Source organism: Ovis aries, chromosome 7, assembly GCF_016772045.2.
Source record: "Ovis aries strain OAR_USU_Benz2616 breed Rambouillet chromosome 7, ARS-UI_Ramb_v3.0, whole genome shotgun sequence".
Lineage (NCBI taxonomy): Eukaryota > Metazoa > Chordata > Mammalia > Artiodactyla > Bovidae > Ovis > Ovis aries.
In genome coordinates, this window is record NC_056060.1 from 35,443,930 (window position 1) to 35,461,697 (window position 17,768).

At 60.1% G+C, this 17,768-nt stretch overlaps 2 protein-coding genes across 7 annotated transcripts in view; one reads left to right on the forward strand and one right to left on the reverse strand.

The window, feature by feature from the left end:
- The first annotated feature begins 455 nt into the window (after positions 1–455).
- On the forward strand, positions 456–11,708 carry PLA2G4B (phospholipase A2 group IVB). 6 transcript variants are annotated; one of them, XR_009601468.1, is made up of 20 exons: positions 456–500; positions 1,656–1,728; positions 1,997–2,379; positions 2,712–2,752; positions 2,943–2,985; positions 3,251–3,305; positions 3,632–3,762; positions 3,946–4,029; positions 4,287–4,324; positions 5,122–5,257; positions 5,926–6,062; positions 6,274–6,496; positions 6,635–6,752; positions 7,048–7,185; positions 7,350–7,454; positions 7,587–7,766; positions 8,083–8,249; positions 8,789–8,975; positions 9,081–9,532; positions 10,526–11,708. XR_009601468.1 is itself a non-coding variant. In XM_060419112.1 (20 exons), the coding sequence occupies exons 1-20, from the start codon at positions 492–494 to the stop codon at positions 9,299–9,301; spliced, it is 2,355 nt and encodes a 784-aa protein (XP_060275095.1). In that variant the 5' UTR covers positions 456–491; the 3' UTR covers positions 9,302–11,708. The 6 variants fall into 6 exon arrangements, 5 of the variants coding, with proteins under 5 accessions (XP_060275095.1, XP_012036643.2, XP_060275096.1 ...); XM_060419112.1 differs by having other exon boundaries at positions 1,997–2,133; positions 2,248–2,379; positions 9,081–11,708; XM_012181253.5 differs by having other exon boundaries at positions 9,081–11,708.
- The window catches only part of SPTBN5 (spectrin beta, non-erythrocytic 5), a 55,521-nt gene continuing 47,492 nt past the window's right edge, over positions 9,740–17,768 (reverse strand). Inside the window, exons 55-70 of the mRNA XM_042253022.2 lie at positions 17,178–17,374; positions 16,873–17,077; positions 16,442–16,636; positions 15,398–15,553; positions 14,966–15,183; positions 14,637–14,826; positions 14,240–14,416; positions 13,987–14,091; positions 13,501–13,659; positions 13,270–13,341; positions 12,722–12,813; positions 12,469–12,551; positions 11,636–11,674; positions 11,289–11,382; positions 11,005–11,156; positions 9,740–10,298 (exon numbers count right to left, since the gene is read on the reverse strand). Coding sequence (XP_042108956.1) covers positions 10,138–10,298; positions 11,005–11,156; positions 11,289–11,382; positions 11,636–11,674; positions 12,469–12,551; positions 12,722–12,813; positions 13,270–13,341; positions 13,501–13,659; positions 13,987–14,091; positions 14,240–14,416; positions 14,637–14,826; positions 14,966–15,183; positions 15,398–15,553; positions 16,442–16,636; positions 16,873–17,077; positions 17,178–17,374 — 2,295 coding nt within the window. The 3' untranslated portion in view covers positions 9,740–10,137. The remainder of the gene's footprint in view (positions 10,299–11,004; positions 11,157–11,288; positions 11,383–11,635; positions 11,675–12,468; positions 12,552–12,721; positions 12,814–13,269; positions 13,342–13,500; positions 13,660–13,986; positions 14,092–14,239; positions 14,417–14,636; positions 14,827–14,965; positions 15,184–15,397; positions 15,554–16,441; positions 16,637–16,872; positions 17,078–17,177; positions 17,375–17,768) is intronic.

Below are 17,768 nucleotides of genomic sequence, written 5' to 3' on the forward strand. Positions count from 1 at the left end.
AGGTGGTTCTGTCACACCGGCTCCAGGAGGGTGGGAAAAGGCCTGTGACGGGGGACACGGCTCAGGTCTGCCGCTGCTCTGGGGCTTGCTCCCCACTTTCCAGACCTTAGCAGTCCCTCCTGCACCCTACCCCACCTCCAGCCTCCTGCTCAGCCTCTGACAGCTCTCCAGGGCCCCTCGTCATGGTCCAGGCAGGGAGGGTAGGGCTGAGGCGAGGCCCAGATGGCGCTGGCTAGAGAGAATGGGTGTTCAGGTGTGTTGAGCTCCCATCAGGAGGGCACCAGTGGCTCTGTGTAGGTTTAAGGTATCTCATTTCCTGGGCAGGTGGCTGGTCCAGGAGTGGGCGTGGGGCCTGGGTGGGGCAGAGGTGGCTGGGAGGAACGGGAGGAGCTTGAGGCCCGCTGGGACATCTCTGGCTCTGGGCGATAAAGCTGACAGTCCTCAGCCTTGCAGACACTGCCATTACTCCTTCCTCCTGAGGACGCTGCCTCATGGCTCTGGTAAGACCCAGAGGGCACTGGTTCCTGCAGCCTGGTTAGCGCTGTTTCTTTAGGGAGTGGTAGGCTTCTCCAGGTGTTTGCTGGCCTTGGACCATGGTGGGGAGCAGAAGCCAGGGAAGAGGTCTTGGGATGAAGGATCATTCAGTGTTCTTCCTGCCCTAGAGATGGGCTCCAGGCAGAACTCCCTGGCATGGTGGATTCAGGCCCTGAGAACTCAGGCTCCCAGCTACCGTCCTGGGGCCCCAGAGGCAGCAGCTGCTCTGGCATTGCTTCTGACTCAGTTGCTTGGAGGTGTGGGGGCCCCAGGGTTGACAGTGATGGATGAGCTTCTCCAGCTCTGCCCCTGGACTCCATCAGGGCCCTTCTGAGGCAGGGCTGAAGGCCAGAGGAAGAATGGATTAGCACAGGGTGTCCAATCCCCAGATCTAGGGTTGTGGGTCTGGATGGAGCCACATGGGGACCATCTTTAGCCTGACCTTGGAGGACCTGGAGGACCAGTCAGCCTTTGGGTGAGCTGATCACTGCTGTCCTTAGACCAGTGGAGAGCCCATTTCCAGAACTTCTGGCCAGGGATGGGGAGTATGGGAACGGCTCCATTAAGGGGAACAAGGCCAGGCAGAGGCCCACCATACCTCTTTCCTTCCCTCCGTAGCCTCCTCACCTCCTCTGCCACCCTGGGGTCCCTGCTACCCAAGATGAGACTCGAGACTGCTTAGTAAAGGGGAGCCGGGGATGTGGGGTAGAAAGAGTAAGGGTACTGAACCGGGAACTGAAGGGAAGTGTGGGGGTTGAGAGCACAAGTCGAGCTAGCCTGGTCTAGTCCTGGCCCCGATCTCAGGCAAGCACTTCTATTTCCTTGTGGGTTTGGTCATAATAAGTAGTCCCCACGCACAGAATGGCTGTGTGATTAAATCGAGTTAGGCTGCATCAAGCCCTTGGACTGGAGCCGGTGTGGAGTGTTGTGTAAGTGTTGGCAGGCGTCATCAGAAGATACCGTAGCCACCTTTTGACTCAGGACTCTGGTGGGGGGAGGATGGACCCAGGGCTGGGCAGGGCTTGTCCTTTTGGTTCAAGATTAGGCCTCAAGGTGTCACCCCGCCTCCCTTTTGGGCCCACCACTGGCCGTAAGCCTTTTTCTCTCTCCATCCTCTGCAGGCAAAGGTGCCTGGGACCTGCTTACTCACCATTCGTGTCCTGCAGGCCCATGGCCTGCCCTCCAAGGACCTTGGTGAGTGCTGGGCCTGGGGAGGCAGTGGTTTTGCAACTTCAGAGCCAGCCAGGGCGGTGGGGAGAGACGCAAGTAGGCTGGGTGTGTGTGGGCTCCTTGAGGGTGCAGAGAGGAGGCAGTGGATGGAATGTCGTCGAGGTCAGGCCCCTGCCTCCTGACCAGCCCCGTTCTCTGGGTGTTCTGGGACTGCCAGTGATGGAAGGATGCAGGCTCTGGGCGGCTGGGCTGGGAGGGACTCTTGGCTGTCGCCCTTGCTTCCTCCCCACAGTGACCTCCTCTGACTGCTACGTGACCCTGTGGCTGCCCACGGCCTCCAGCCACCAGCTGCAGACGCGCACAGTCAAGAACTGCAGAAACCCTGTCTGGAATCAGAGCTTTCACTTCCGAATCCATAGCCAGATCAAGGTGGATGGGCGTCAGCCCTGGCCCCGCTCACTGTCCCCCACTGTTGCCTCCCAGCCTCTTGTTCCCTGCCTCACCCCCTCTTCCTGCAGGCCCCTCACTCTATTTCCCTTTCAGAACATTGTGCATCTCAGAGTCTTTGACCAAGACCTTCTGACCACGGATGACCCTGTGTTGTCAGTGCTGTTTGACGTGGGGACCTTGCGGGCTGGGGAGACCCGGCGCAAGAGCTTCTCGCTGAGCCCTCAGGTAAGGCTGTGTGCGGGGCCGTGGAGGGCCTTGGCCCAGGGAGCGGCTGCTTCGGAGGGTCACCAGGTACACGGCTCTCTTCTCCAGTGAGTAATCCAGGAGTCCCAGAGGCTCTGTCAGCCAGGAGCTACTGGGCAGTCTTGTCCCTGCCCCTGTCTTGGCCCCTAAGCCAAGGGCAGGGTTCTTGGAGCAGTCCAGGGAGGGTGGACAGTAACTCTCCTCACAGCTGGGACTGTAGCAGCCCAGGTGTCTGGGGGATTTACAGACACACACACACACAGTCTCTCTCTCTCTCCCCTCACTGTTTCTAACTTGCTTCTTTCTCCCTCCAGGGTGAGGAACGCCTGGAAGTTGAATTTCGGCTGCAAAATCTGTGAGTCGGGCTGTGGGGCTGTTCCCAGGTGGGAGTGACTCCTTCTGGGAAGGACAGAGCCCAGCACGCCCAGAGCTGACACCCCTTCCCTGGGAGGCATCTGGGGTGGAGGAGGAAAGCCCAGGTCCCTTGGGGGGTGAGAACCTGGGAATGTGGATTCTTGCTGAGGGTCACTGGGGGCTCTTTCCAGGACTGATGGTGCTGAGTACCTCTTCAGCAATGGCATCCTAGTGGTGAGTCTAGAACACCCCCCCCCCCACCCCACCATACCGTCTGCTTGCCCTCCTCCCGGGCCTGAAGCTCAGGCCTACTGCAGGGGTTGGGTGCAGCTGTTGGAGGGCCCTGGGATTTCAGTTCAAGAAGATCCCACCCCAAGCAAATGTTTGGTCACTCAGGGCCAAGGTGAAAAGGTGTCAAGGAACAAGAACCGGAGTCCTGGGAAGGGTGGGGTCTCTACAGGGGAGGGGCTCGAGTCTGAGGGGCTCTCTTTACACCCAGGCCCGGGAGCTCTCCTGCTTGCATGTTCGACTGGAGAAGGCAGGGGACTTTCAGGGTGAGTCCCTGACCTGCTGGGACCCACCGGGCTAGCCCCCCGGCTCTCAGCCTTTGTTGTCCCCTTTCTGAGGGGACCTTGTACTCGTCGCCCCCAACTCTTGGTCAGGAGCAGGGGGCAGGGGATGCATCCCCACTGGGTCTTTTCCCCTCAGTCCTCAGAGGGCTGCAGTGGGGGCCCATCTCCCAGCCCAGCTCTGGACCAGACTGCCATCTCAGTAGGGGGAGGGGCATGCCCCCACCCTCATTCCAGACACCTTAAGTGAGACAGGGGCTCTTGGGCTGAAATCACACTCCTAGCCTCTCTGCTCTGGTTCCTGCTTCCAGAGTCGGAGGGCAGAGTTCAGCTTGTGGTTCCTGGGTCCTGTGAGGGTCCACAGGAAGCCTTCGTGGGTGCCGGCTCCTTCCGCTTCCATTGGCCAGCCTGCTGGGAGCAGGAGCTGAGTATTCACCTGCAGGTAGTGCCCACTTCGGCCTGGGTGCCATCTCTGCGTTCACCCCCAGCTTCTCCCGGCACCCCCGGCAGTCAGGCACGCTGGGAGGTGTGGGGTGACCTCGGCCTCCTCTCCCCTTCCTGCTGCTGCTTGCTCCCTCCTAGGGCAATCGCAATCTGTCTTAGGTCCTCTTCATCCTCCCTGCAGGATGCCCCCCAAGAGCAGCTGAAGGTGCCCCTGAGGGCTCTGCCCTCTGGCCAAGTGGTGCGACTCGTCTTCCCTACGTCCCAGGTACTGGTCACTGGAGGAGGAAAGCCAGGTGCACATTGTGGGCGCAGCCCTTGAAGGCCTGTCCTGCTGTAACAGCTCCTGTCCTTGGCCCCCGCCCTGGGCGAGGGCCAGGCTAGGGGAGAGGGGTCCTCAGGCCTGGCCCCTGTGGAGATGGCTGGGGCCCAAGGGAGCATTGGGGCATCAGAAGATGTGAATGGGGCTGGGGTGAGGGGAGTGAGGTGGCCCAGCTTCATGACTGGAGTGTTCATGGTTTTCAGGAGCCCCTGATGAAAGTGGAGCTGAAAAATGAAGAAGGGTGAGAGGCCACCTGGGCACTGGGGAACGTCACGGGGGACAGGTGCCGGGCACTCAGCCTGGAGGAGAGGACACAGGGAAGCCGCTAGTGGGACGGGCCACTGATAGTTCTCTCAGAGGCTCAGGGGTTTGCTCCCATTGTGGCATGTGCGGTGTGGGAGGTTTGGCAGTTGAAGGCTCTTACTGACTTTTTACTCTCATTCCTGATTCAGCCAGAGGGGTGAGTACCTAGCCTGGTGCCTGGTGCCTGGTGCCTGGGAGGCACTTGAGAAATGTTTGGCTGGGAACGCGGATGGAAGGCAGGAGAGTGGTTAGAGGTGCAGAGCAGGCAAGGAAGCCCAGAGAAGGGCAGTCATACCCCTTGGGGGGCAGCTGTGTGGGCGGGCCTCAGCTGAGCTGCAGGAGATGGGCAGAGTCATCCGCACTAGCCAGCTGCAGGATGAAAGGCCAGCTCCCACCAGGAAGAGGAGGGAACGTCATTTCTGCCCACTCTGGAGCCGTTTCTGGGTGGGTGAGGGAGAGGGGCTGAGAGGTCCAAGCAGATTGATGGTGTTCGGTCCCGCCGCTTTCCTGCTCTGTGACTCTGCAGTGCTGCTTCCCCAGGGATGTCCCGACCAGGGTCTGGGGTCGCCTTCTCCCCTCAAATCCACACATCAGCCTTCAGTCAGGACACCAGAGGTGGGGCGAGGGTTGGGGAGAAGAGAGGTGAGAAGGATGGTGGTGAGCTTTTCAGGGCAGGCCCAGCTTCGTTCTCTGATGACCCCAGGAGCTGCTTCATGGTCCCTTCCTTCCCACCAGATCCAGGGAACTGGCTGTGCGGCTGGGCTGCGGGCCCTGTGCTGAGGAGCAGGCCTTCCTGAGCAGGAGGAAGCAGGTGGTAGCCAAGGCCCTGCAGCAGGCCCTGCAGCTGGATGGAGACCTGCGGGAAGAGGAGGTCTGGGGACTGTGTGGGACTAGGGCGGTGTCTTTGGGCCCAGATGCTGGCACTGGTTGTGCCCTAACCAGACCAGCACTGGTGCCAAGCCTGCTCTGCCTCCTGCATTTGATGTTGTCAGGAGCTTGATTGCATCAAATGCAGAGCATGGCCTGAGCCACCAGGAGCCTGTGAGCTTCCCCACTGGGCTAACCTGCCTTCTCGTTCTTGTTCCTTGGCCTGGTCCCGGTGTTGAGGCTGGGCTCCGGGTGACTGACCAGTGAGATGTACAGCCTCAGGGCCCCCTGCTGGCCTGGGGCCGCTCCTAGGGAGATGACCTCTTCCTGAAAGAGGGAGCGGAGTGGCTATGTGGGAGACTTTTGAGGTGACCCTGGGGCTTCAAGAAAGTAATCACCAGACTCCTTAGGGGTTGAGTGTGGAGATGAGGCCTGGAACCTATCCATTTTTCCTGAGTTCTTAGAACCAGACAGGCCTGACCCTTGCAAGCCTACTTCCAACTAGACCCTCTTCAGGTCTGACTAGAACTGGTCCCGGGAGCCCCTGTTAGATCTTGACGAGGCTGAGCTGTGGGTGAGCTGAGTGGTCCCTTGGATTGCTACCGCCTCTTCCTGTGGCTTGACCTTCCCTCTCCCTAGGGCCTCTTCGAGCCCCATTGTCTTCTCTTCTAGATTCCAGTGGTTGCTGTTATGGCCACTGGTGGTGGTATCCGGGCCATGACCTCACTGTATGGACAGCTGGCTGGCCTAAAGGCGCTTGGCCTCTTGGATTGTGTCTCCTACATCACAGGGGCCTCGGGCTCCACCTGGTGAGCTTGAGTGCAGGAGCCTACGGGTGGCTAGCTGGGCTGTGGCAGGAGGGGGTAAGGTTCTATTAAACTCCACAGGCCTCTCTGACCCAGTTGGAAGGGTGCTCCAGGGGACTGTGGAAGGTGTCTTTCCAGCTGCTGCCCTAAAATAGAGCCCAAGGCGTGCAGTGGGGTTCTGGTGACAATCCCTCCGGCTTTGGCTTTTTCCCAGGGCTTTGGCCAACCTCTACGAGGATCCAGAGTGGTCTCAGAAGGACCTGGCAGGGCCCATCGAGTCACTGAAGACCCAGGTGACCAAGAGCAAGCTGGGTGTGCTAGCCCCCAGGCAGCTACTGCGGTACCAGCAGGAGCTGGCTGAGCGTGCCCGCCTGGGCCACCCGACCTGCTTCACCAACCTGTGGGCCCTCGTCAACGAGGCGCTGCTACATGACGAGGTGTGGGCAAGGGCAGAGCAGGGCAGGGGTGGTGGCCAAAGCCAGGGCACGGTCTGGAGATGGGGAGCAGCTCTGGGCAGTAGGGGCAGGAGAGGCCCCAGGAGACCACGGTGTTAAGTTCTCATTCCCTTCCCCTAGCCTCATGACTACAAGCTCTCAGACCAGCGGGAGGCCCTGAGTCGAGGCCAGAACCCCCTGCCCATTTACTGTGCTCTCAACACCAAGGAACAGAATCTGACCACCTTTGAATTTGGGGGTGAGTAGTGCTGGAGCCGAGACCTGTGCTCTCATAGTCGGCGGAGTGAGAGGCAGCCCAGCCTGTGTGTGAAGGTGGGCGTTACACACGCTCTGCTGGGCCAAGAGCCTGTCATCCCACCAGAGACACTCAGGCTTTGGAAAGGAGGCGGGGCCATGGGTCCTTGCTTGGGGTGCCAGCAACAGAGCTGAGCCTCCTGATCACAAGGCTTCCTGACGCGGGGCCCGTGGTGGGTGTGTGGCCTGAGGGTCCTCAGGTTCCAGGCCCCACCGTGAGGGTGTGTGGTTCTTCACAGAGTGGTGTGAGTTCTCCCCCTACGAGGTCGGCTTTCCCAAGTATGGCGCCTTCATCCCCCCCGAGCTCTTCGGCTCTGAGTTCTTCATGGGGCGCCTGACAAAACAGCTTCCTGAGTCCCGTATCTGTTTCCTGGAAGGTGAGGGGGTCTGGGAGAAGCTGGGGACTTGGGGAGAATGGGCCTGGGCAAGATGGTGGGGTCGACTGTCTCAGCTCAGTCGTGTCCTGGCCCTGGATGGGTGGTGGGAAGGGTCAGGTTGTGGTGAGGTGGGGGACTCTCTTCCTCTTGGGTCTCCTGCTCAGGTATCTGGAGCAACCTGTACGCAGCCAACCTCCAGGACAGCCTGTACTGGTCATCCGAGCCCAGCCAGTTCTGGGACCGCTGGGCACAAGCTCGAGCCAGCCTGGGTAGGTGCCTAGGTTCTTTCACCAGGATGGGAGAGGCAGCTTGTGGGGAGCATGGAGGTGACTCTCAAATTCTGTGAGTCCGCAGAGGCTGGAATAAAGGTCTGAGGGTCCCTTTGCCCTTTTTGACTGCAGACAAGGAGCAGGTCCCCCTTCTGAAGATAGAAGAGCCTCCCACGGTGGCCGGCAGCATAGCGGAGGTTTTCACCGACCTTCTGACGCGGCGTCCACTTGCCCAGGCCACCCACAACTTCCTACGTGGCTTCTCCTTCCACAAGGACTATTTCCAGCACCCTCACTTTTCTGCCTGGAAAGGTCCCTGCTCTCCCAAATCTTCCCATGGCCATCTGAGCCTTGGGTTCCTGATCAGACATCCACTCTCTCCAGTCCCTTGGCCCCACGCCCTCTGAGCTCAGCTCTCTGGGTTACTTGGAGTGAGAGCCACTCTTCCTCTCCTTATGCTGGGGTCAGGGCCCGTCTGTGAGACCTCGGGAGTTGAGGCTCTGCTTTGGCAGCAGAGAGCAGGAGCCAGAGGGACGAGCCTCCTCCTGGCAGCAACATTAGGCTAGACGGGCTGGTGCCCTCAGCACCAGTGACAGCTGTTCCCCACCCGATCTCCCAACCTTTCCAGCTACCAAACTGGACGGCCTTCCCAACGAGCTGACACCTGCAGAGCCCTACCTTTGCTTGCTGGATGTTGGGTACCTTGTCAATACCAGCTGCCCACCCCTCCTGCCGCCCACACGGGACGTGGACCTCATCCTGTCGCTAGATTACAATCTCCATGGAGCCTTCCAGGTGGGCTGTGGGCAGGGTTGGGAGGTGGGGCAACCCTAGGCCTGACCTCAGGTGGTCTGACATCCTGACTCCAGTTTCTGGGCCAGCTTCCCTTTGTGACTGCAACACCACGTGAATGAAAGGCTGTGAATTCTATGAACTCTCCCCCCGGGGAACTTACTCTGCTCAGGAAGTTGGAGTGATGGGCAAGCTGGCGAGATTTCAAGATGTATTTCCTATTTGGGTCTCCTTTGCTGTGTCTGCACCCCTGTTGGGTCCTGGATCTTTGAGACTCTTTGTTTAGAGTTTCTATGTGGGTCCCAGGAAGTATTTTTACCTCCCAGTGGCAGAACCTGGGTGTTAGCAGCCCAGCTTCATTGAGCCCAAAGGAGCTGCTGCAGAAGGGCTGCCCAGTTTAGAGCATTGATCTCTGGCCTGTTGGGTCCAATAGTGTTTGACTTGGTGTCTTAGCAGACCTCCACTTATTAGTCAGTCCAGTGTGGAGGACACTGGGAGCCCATGGGGCCCTCCTGCTGAGCCCACTTCTGCCCACCCTGCAGCAGCTGCAGCTTCTGGGTCGGTTCTGCCAAGAGCAGGGCATCCCGTTCCCGCCCATCTCGCCCAGCCCCGAGGAGCAGTGCCAGCCCCAAGAGTGCCACCTTTTCTCGGACCCCGCCCGCCCTGACATCCCTGCCGTGCTGCACTTCCCTCTGGTCAATGCCTCCTTCAGGGACCACTCTGCCCCCGGTGAGCCACAACCTCCCTCCTCTGTGTCTCCCCCCAGGTGACCCCCAAACCCATCCTCCACCCCCGGCAGGCATCCCCCATGGCCGGGCTGCACTCTCCCCACAGGGGTCCGACGGACAGCCGAGGAGCAGGCGGCTGGGGAAGTGAACCTATCTGAATCCGACTCCCCCTACCACTACTCGAAGGTGACCTACAGCCTGGAGGACGTGGACAAGCTGCTCCGCCTGACGCAGTACAACATTTGCAACAACCAGGAGCGGCTGCTGGAGGCCCTGCGTGAGGCCATGCAGAGGCGGAGGCAGCGCACGCAGCGCCGGCCTGAGTGATGGGCGGGATGGGGCCGCGTCCAGCCCCATGGCCCCCGACTCTCTTTGAGGCTCACTTCTTGGCCGCCTTGCTGCTCTGGTTGAGTTGGGGTGATCACCAGCTTCCGGAACCTCTAGCAGTTTGGACGGCCCAGTTGTGGTCTCCAGCCCTCCGAGGGGCTCCCCAGGGTGCACTGCCTGGCACTATCCAGACATTGAATCCACTGGCACCCCTGCTGTGGGCACCCTGGGGTAGGTGGAGGATTTTAAATGGGGGCTGTGGCCTGGTCTCCAGGATGTGGCCAGAGATTCAGAGGTTCTGGGCAGTGTGGGCCATATTTGTATAGGCACACAGAGCCCCATGACCTGGTGTGTCCTTTTGCTTCCTTGCTACCTTGAGTAGCTAGCTGTACAGGGTGAAATAGAGCACTTTATGTATCACAGAGATGCATACAAATGTGAGGTGTGACAGATTACTGTTACTGCTGCCAAAAAGGGACAGGGCATCCCACCTCTTGGTTAGGCATGGTAAGGACGGGTGTAGAAAACAAAACCTCTCCCGAGGCGCCTTGCAGAGCGGGCAGGTCAGCTTGGGCTTCCCTTGCAGAGCAGGCTGTGAGCTCATGGCCATGTCTGTTCCACCCAAGATCATGCTCTTCAAGCAGAGAGGAGGCCATCTTGGCCAGGGTATGGGGGGGGTGGGCCTTGCTGCTGCAGCTCTGGCCCTGCCCAGATGACTCACAGGTAATGCCAGCCAGCACTCCTGTCCTCACCCGGGGACTCAGTCGAAGGGCTGCTTCCTGTCCCACAGTTGGGGCGGCCAGACGTGGGACCAGATGAGCCACATAGAGACGGTGCTAAGGGTGTGACCTGAGCAGGCTCTGACCTTGGTGGGGCCCATCTCGGGATGAGGAACCAGCTATTCCAGAAGTTGGTCCTGAAGGGCCGGAGAGCAGGGTGTCCTCGCTTGTAGCCCTGAGGTTTGGCGCCACCTCTGTGTTTGCCTTGAGGCCCACACCTGTCAGAACAGAGAGGTGGGGTGAATTTAGGGCCTAGCTGCCCTGGAATCTTCTCCAAGCACTGGTGCCCCAGGCCTCCTTTGGAATACCTCACCTCTTCCTCATGTTGATGTGGGATTTGGATACTGGGAGGCAGGAGGGACCAGGATGTGCGGGGTGAATGGGGGATGACTGGTTCCCATGATCCGGCTCACTGCATCTGTCTGCCCTGGGCATGTGACTGAAGGCACAGACCAGGAGAAAGGCCTGCCCTGATCACTGTAGAAGCCACTGTGTCCTGGACCAAGCCTGTTGACTCAGCAGCACATCATCTGAATCCTACATGGGAACCTGAAGGCCCTGCAGGAGTGGGTAATTATCCAGATAACACAATTGTGGCTGCCACCCCTGTCATGACATGAGTGATCCCTCAGGCACAAGGCCGCATGTGGGGTCTGTGCACTATGTCTGTGTGTGTGTGTGTGTCTGGTCCGTGGGCATGTGTCTGGGTGACATTCTGACTCCCAGCCTCTCTGGGACAGTAAGGCTCCTCCCCTCCCTGCTTGCAGGGAGCTGGTCCTTGGACTGGGGAAACCAGGGAAGTTGGAGGTGGGGAAAGAGTGGAGGAGGGGTCTGGCTGCTGCATCTTGGAGAGGGAGGGAGGGAGGGCATGCGGGCATCAGGCAGGCTTCCTGGCGTGCGCACAGGGAAGCCAGGTTCACTCACCGTAGATCTGGCCTGAGCAGGACAGTCGGCGGGAGCCTTCTGCAGTTTGCTCTGCGGGGCCAGCCGTCTGCGGGAGCCGCACAGGCCCTGGGAAGCTATAGGTGCACCCTCGCGTCTCCTGCGGCCAGGCGGGCGGGGGGCCACTGTGGAATCTGTGGGGACAGGGAGCCTCAGGTGTAGACTCTTGTCACTGCTGAGAGTGGGTGGGGGTGGCCCCACACCCAAGCAGCATAGTTTAAGTCCCAGGACCTCAGGACTCCCACGTATAGATCCAGGAGGTCTACCTGAGTGGAGCTGGCATGCTGGGTACCCTCTCAGCATTGCGCTCGGTCAGGAAGCCTGAGGGTCTGGCTTGGAGCTCTGGGCTCAGACTGGGGGCTGCGGAGCAAAGGGGGAATGGTGGTCAGCCTGGCCTGGGTGCTAGGACATCTGTGGCAGGAGGCTCCACACCTGCTGCTTCCTTCTTGCTGTGGCATGAAGTCCCAACTCAAGGTGACAGTGCTGAGAGGAGGGGCCTGGAGGGGGACCTGTGGTCTTGAGGGCAGAACCCTTAAAGAGAGACCCAGAGTGTGCTTTTGCCCCTTCCACCGTAAGAAGCCAGCGAGAAGGTGCCTCCTGCAACCTCTCTTACCTGCCAGCACCATGATCTTGGACTTCTCAGCCTCCAGAGCTGTGAGAAATAAATGTCTGTTGTTCACAACCTACCCAGTCTGTGGTTCTGTGGTCGATTATTTAGAGCAGCCCAGACAGCCTATGAGACACCTGCTTCTGGAGGCTTGGCATACACCAAGCCTTGCCCATGTGGAGGTGTGGCCCAGGGCTCAGGGACAGGCTCCCCAGTGCAGCCAGCCTCCTGGAAGACTGAATGCCAATGGGTTCCGAATGGCTTATCCTAGAGAAACTCGGGTGCCTTTGGAATTGTGGAAGGATGGCCTCAGGGAGATCACAGTGGAACAGAGCCAGGAACCCGGAAGGAGTCTGAGGTGAGGCCCCTAAGCAACCCCTCCATGTGGAGCCTATCGGACCACCATGACAGTAGATTTCTTGTCCAAAGGGTGCTCTCTATGAGCCCTTCCAAGAGTAGAACTGGGCCTGGCCACTGTACAAGACACCCCAAGGGACGTGTGTTCAGAGCTGTCGGAAGACTGGGTCAGAAAAGACCTGTGTCAGGCAAGAGCACGGGGAAGCCCGTAAGGACCCTTGAGGGAAGAGCTCCAGTAGATTCCACAGTGGGCGGAACAGAACCAGGAGGCCATCAAACCTGGCCTCGCTTCTGCTAATTATGTCATCTCTGGCAAGTTGCTTACCCTCTCTGGGCCTCAAATTAAGAAAAAAGGCACTCCCACTTACCCCTCAGGCATAGAAGTAGTAGATGTTAAACATCCAAGGATGCACTAAATGCCAGCAGCTGGGGGCCCAGAAAACCAGTGGCCGCCCCCCCTGCCCCACTCCCCCTGGACCTACCTGTCCAGCTGCTCAGGGCACCCCGCCAGCTCCCAGTCTGCTCTGCAGATGGCGCTGCAGACAGGGTCTCTCCTGCAGCCAGCCTGCCACCCAGACAGTAATGCGTCAAAATCTGCCTCCCGTGTGTGTGTGTGTGTGTGTGCGCGCGCGCCTGTGTGCCGGGCGGGGGTGCGGGTGGGGACCCCTCCCTCCAGCCCCCTCAGCTGCTCCCGTAGGCCGTGCCTATCCGTCTCTCCCCTGACAGGGCCCTCACCTTAAGGAAAACGTGTGTTTTCCATCATGGTGATCTCCCGGCTTCTCACGCTGCGCTCCTATGAGGTCGACAGAGGCTGTAGAAGCCGTGTTCTGAGGAGAGATTGTGTGTGGGGGGGTGTCACTGTCTATGCTTTTCCCTAGGGGCCCTTCTTTGTTCTCTGCCGACCCACCCACGCTCCTGGAGCCGGCTCAGCTGCCCCCAGGGTCCCAGGGCAGCCATGCGGCAGGCTCAGGCTGGGCTGTGGAGGGAGTGGTGAGGCCACACCAGCCTCACCAGAACCTGAGTGTGTGTCCAGAGGCTCCCAGGGAGGGAATTGGACTGGACCATGGTGCCCACGGGGAAGGGGGAGCCGGGGGTCGTCCAGGGAAACCAGAGGGGGGAGGAAGGGCCCGCCCCCTGCTGGGTGAGAACAGAAACTGCGCAGTGGTCCCAAGGAGCCAAACTGTCCTAAGTTGGGGGATGGGGGGCGCCAGCCCTCTGGCCCGCTGAGCCCTTGCATGGCTCTTGCAGGGCAGCTGCTGCAGAAGCAATCTCCGGGTACTCGCCTGGCTTCTCCCAGGCAGGAGATGCTGCTTAAGTTCCAAAATTCCCTCCGTGGTGGGGGCACCCTTTGCATCCTGAAAATGTAAGAAGGGGCCTGGGAAACATCAAGACCAGCACAGATGATGCGTCCCCTTCTGGAATGTGGATGAGGCACCTAACCGTATCCGACCTCCTCATCCCTGGAGACAGACCCCCTGGTGTTGCAGTGCTGGCTCAGGCTGTGGACTCCTTACCCCCAGAGGCCCTGCTGTGCACTCCGGGGAGACGGTGGTGAAGCGTATGCAAGACCCAATGAGGACAGATGGCTGCGGGTCCCCTGTCTCAGTCAGCTGTGCTCTGGGCCACCAGCTTCTCAAGGGTCTCAGCCCCTTCACCTCCTGCTTCTGTTCCACCTTGGGCAGGGGAGCAGCCAGATGAGTCAGACCAGGCTCTGGGGGCTCCACGCCCCAGCCTCTGCTCCCCACGTCCCTCCCACCCAGAGAGAGCGCCTGCCTCCTCACTGCTCATCTCTTCAAGCTCAGAAGACTTCTTTCGTCCCAGTCCACACTGTGCCCCAGCCCACCCAGATGTGGGGTGACAGGACCTTGCAGCTGGCAAGGGAAAGAACAGGGCTTTCCCCAAGGGTCAAATGCTGGCTCAGTGCCCGGGGGGATCCCAACCCTCAGGCTGAGACAGGACACCCTGTCTCCCGGTGCCCCCTCACCCCAGCCTCTGCTCACCTCTGCCTCCTGCTGCAGTCGGGCAAACTTCTCTTCCTGGGAGGCCAGCAGCTTCTCTAAGTCCTTGTGTCTGCAGAGCAGCAACTCCACATCAGACACGGAGTGCTGGGGAGAAGCAAGCCAGGGTGAGGCCCCGCCCATGGAGGGTGCAGAGAGCTGGTCCCTCAAAACTGGCCCTGGGGGCCAGGAAGAGGAACAGCAGGCTGTAGCTGCCAGACAGTGCGGCCAGCTAAGGGGCAGGGCCTTGGCTCACCCCGCAGTTGGGGTCCAGCAGGAAGCCCTCCTGGCAGGCCAGCCAGGCCTCGGCCTGGTCCAGCTCTTGCCGCAGCTTCTGTAGATGCCAGCTCTCCTCACAGTGTTCCCGGCGCAGGGCCCAGGCCTCTCTGAGTGCCCGCAGCTGCCTGTCCAGATCCTGCAGACACCCAGTTACCTGGTGGGAGAGGGTGTTGTGGGTGAGATGCCCACAGGGTGGGGCCAGGCTGGAGTGCCCAGCAGAAGTGTTGAGGGAAGACCGTGAGGTCCAGACCCTCCCAGTCTCTGTCCCGCTGTCTCTGCCCGCTGCCTGGTTTCCTCCTGCTCAGGGGTTCCGAGGCCTGGGGTAATGGGCCTGTGTGCCCAGCTCAGCCCCAGACCCGTTGCTGTGCTCGCACCTCCAGGGACATGCAGTGGCCACTGTCCACCAGCCGCTGCCCTTCCTGCTGTACGTTCTGGGCTTGAAGGCAGTACTGCTTGATTTCTCTCCCCAGCTCCTCATGCAGTGCCAGGAGCCCCTCGGCCTGAGCTATATCCCCAGCCAGCTCCTCCGAGGACACCAGGGCCTGCTTCTCAGTGGCCCAAGCTCTGCGGGGTGAGGAGGGGAAGCTGCTGTCAGGGCCAGGGGTGCAGACTGGGATTGGGGGCAGGGCATGAGCTGCACCAGGGGATGGGGTGACCCCCACCCTGCAGGGCAGAGTTGAGCCAACGACCGGATGCCACCTACAGCAATTCCCGACAGCGTCCGAGGAAGGCGTGGCCCTCGGCAGCCTTCTCCAGCTGCCGATCTTGCTCACGGACCTCTGCATTCAGGGTGGCCCAGGCCTCCTGCACCCCGGCCAGCTGCTTGGCCAGGCCCTCCTGAGCTGCAGGGTGGAGCTGGCCCAGCCGGCAGGCCTCCGTCTGCACCCATGCCACCTCCTCCTCCATTGCTGCCAGTTCACCCTGCTGCCAGAGCACAGAATCAGCCTCATCTCCCCACAGCCTGATGACCACTCCTCTTCAGGAAGCACCCATCGTCTCTGAGGAGTCAGGCTCTGCTTCCAGATGGACAGCTCCCCCACCTGGGCAAGTAGGCCCTCCCTTCCCTTCCCAACTCTGGGGTCCCCCTACACAGGGAAAGAGGTCAGGTGGGCAGGCCCTGGGGGTGGACCCTCACCTCCAGACATCTGTGCTGTTGCTGCAGAGTCTGCACTGATGACAGGCTGAGGTTGAAGGCATTTCTAGCTACCAGGGTGGCCTTCTTTTGCATTCGGCCCTGGAGCTCAGCTGCTACCTGCTCCAAGCCTCGGACCTCACGGGTGGCAGCTAGGTTCTGGGAGAAGAGGGAGGGCCTGCTCTCACCAGGGTCCTCTCTCCCTGGAGACGTGGGCTCCTGGGCCACTTTTTAAACAAGGAGGTCCATGGGGCTTGGTGATGCATTCATGACCACCGGGTACAGAAAATGTCCCAAAATGGCATAATGTTATTGATGATGGGGTAGGGCCCTCGGGGTGTTCCGTGGGAACAGGGTCTTCAGTGCCCAGTTCATGAGCCAGGTTGGGGGACAGGGGACTAGGAATCAGATGGGAATGAGTTCATGGTGGGGAGGAGGGTGGTTTGGGGGATCTGGCTGAGATGAAGAGGGTTGCCTTAGGAGTCTGCCCAGCCAGGACCCTGAGTGACAGCATCGCTAGGATGCGGGCTCCGTCAGGGCCTCGGGGACCGGGGCTGCCTCCCTAGAAACCGCCAGCTGTGCCTGAGAGCGAAGGCTGTGGAGGAGCGCTGAGACTTCCTTGGCACCCAAATCCACTCAGAACATTTAGATAAGGAGAGGGGAGTGGAGGTGAAATCTTGCCCAGTTAGTCTGTGTCTTAATAAACCTGAAGTCTGCGCTTGGAGGGAGCCTAGAGGGGTTCAACAGCTGGTCAGACAGGCTTCCTATTTCTCCTTGGAGGTGTGAACTATACCAGGAAGAACCAAATCAGTGGAGAAACTCAGAGAGGGCTGACGGTGGGAGACTGAGACTTGATCTGCTTGGCACTAGGAGTTAGAGGCGTGGACACACGTGCGTGCACACACACAGAGTTAGAGGCAGCCACCTCCCTCCACACACAGACAGACATGCACACACACAGCTGGGGTGGCTGCCTGGCCCTGGCCCAGGAAGAAGGCACAGCTGTCCCTGCCCCTTGTCTGCCCCGACCGGGCCCAGGGCACCCACCTGTGTGCGGGCTTTCACTGCCTGATCCAGCCTCTCCCAAGAGGCCTCAATGCGACTCCTCTGTGCTTGAATCTGGGGAGAGCACCTGGGTGCTGCCCGTTCCAGAGAGCCTGCCCGCTCCCTCAGGGCCTGCACCCTGGCCTGCCCCAGGCTCTGGACATCCTTCCTGAAAGCATTGAACTTCTCTTCCAGCAGCTGCAGGGTACAGGACCAGGGAGGTCAGTCTGGAGGTGGTGTCCAGCAGCCCTCAAAGCTGACAAAGGGCTTGGCAGTATCCGCCACTTCTGATATCCCTCAGCCCTGCCCTTAGAACCACCGGGGGTCCTTCCAGAGCCCAGAGACCCCTCACTTCCCATGTGCCTCCCAACCCCACTCTGCCCTTGCAAGCCACTCAATCTCCTTTCCTCCAGGTTCGCTCAGGAGTGACTTACCTTGACAGCCTCTAGATCCTGCCCGTAGTCCTGGGACTCAGCAATGGCCACCTTGCTGGCCAGCCAGGCATCCAGGAGCAGGGCTTCCCGCTCCAGCTGGTAGAGCTGCAACTGCTCCTTCAGGCCTTGCCCCCTGCCCTCCACTCTCTGCAGCAGCCCTGAGTGGGCGTCCCTTACCGCGTGCATCTGGGCAAGCACCTTGGGGCTGCAGCAGGAAGGACAACCCCCCTGGAGTTCTTAGGCCTCACACCTCCTTAGTGGGGGCCCCTCCCTGCTCCTCCCTCCTGGGCCTGGCTCCAGCGCACCTTTCTGGGTTCTGCCCACTCTCAAGGAGGGCTGCTGTCTGCTGCAGCCTCTCAATGCGCGTGGTGAATCCCTCCAGGTCCCTCCTGGTGGCCTCCAGCTGCCGCAGGAAGCTCTGAGTGGCCTCGACACTCTGACCCATATCCTCGGTGTCGAGGCCACAGCCCTGTTCTTGCAGCCAGGATTCTGCCTCCAAGAGCTGGGGTGACAAAGAGCACAGTTTTCCCTAGGCGGTGCCCTCCAGGACTCACATTTTGAGTTCATGGCCTCAAGAGTTAGAGCAGTGAGTGGTTCCTAGCCTGGCTAATCAGAATCATCAGAGAGCTTGAACAACTCACTCTGCCTCTCACCCCATAAGATTCTGATTTGGTCTGGAATGGACCCGAGTGTCAGCACTGCTTAAAAGTTCCAGGTGATACAGATGTAGAGCCTTGACAGAATCGCTGGTTTAGATAAAATAGCGAAACCAAACCAAAGCCAGTGGGCTCATTTTCTGGGAAACATGCTGAAGGAAGACCTCGGGGTCAGGAGACTGGTTAGTGGAAATGCACAGAGAGCCTGGGGCCCCACCTGGGGGTGACGTTCCAGGCCTG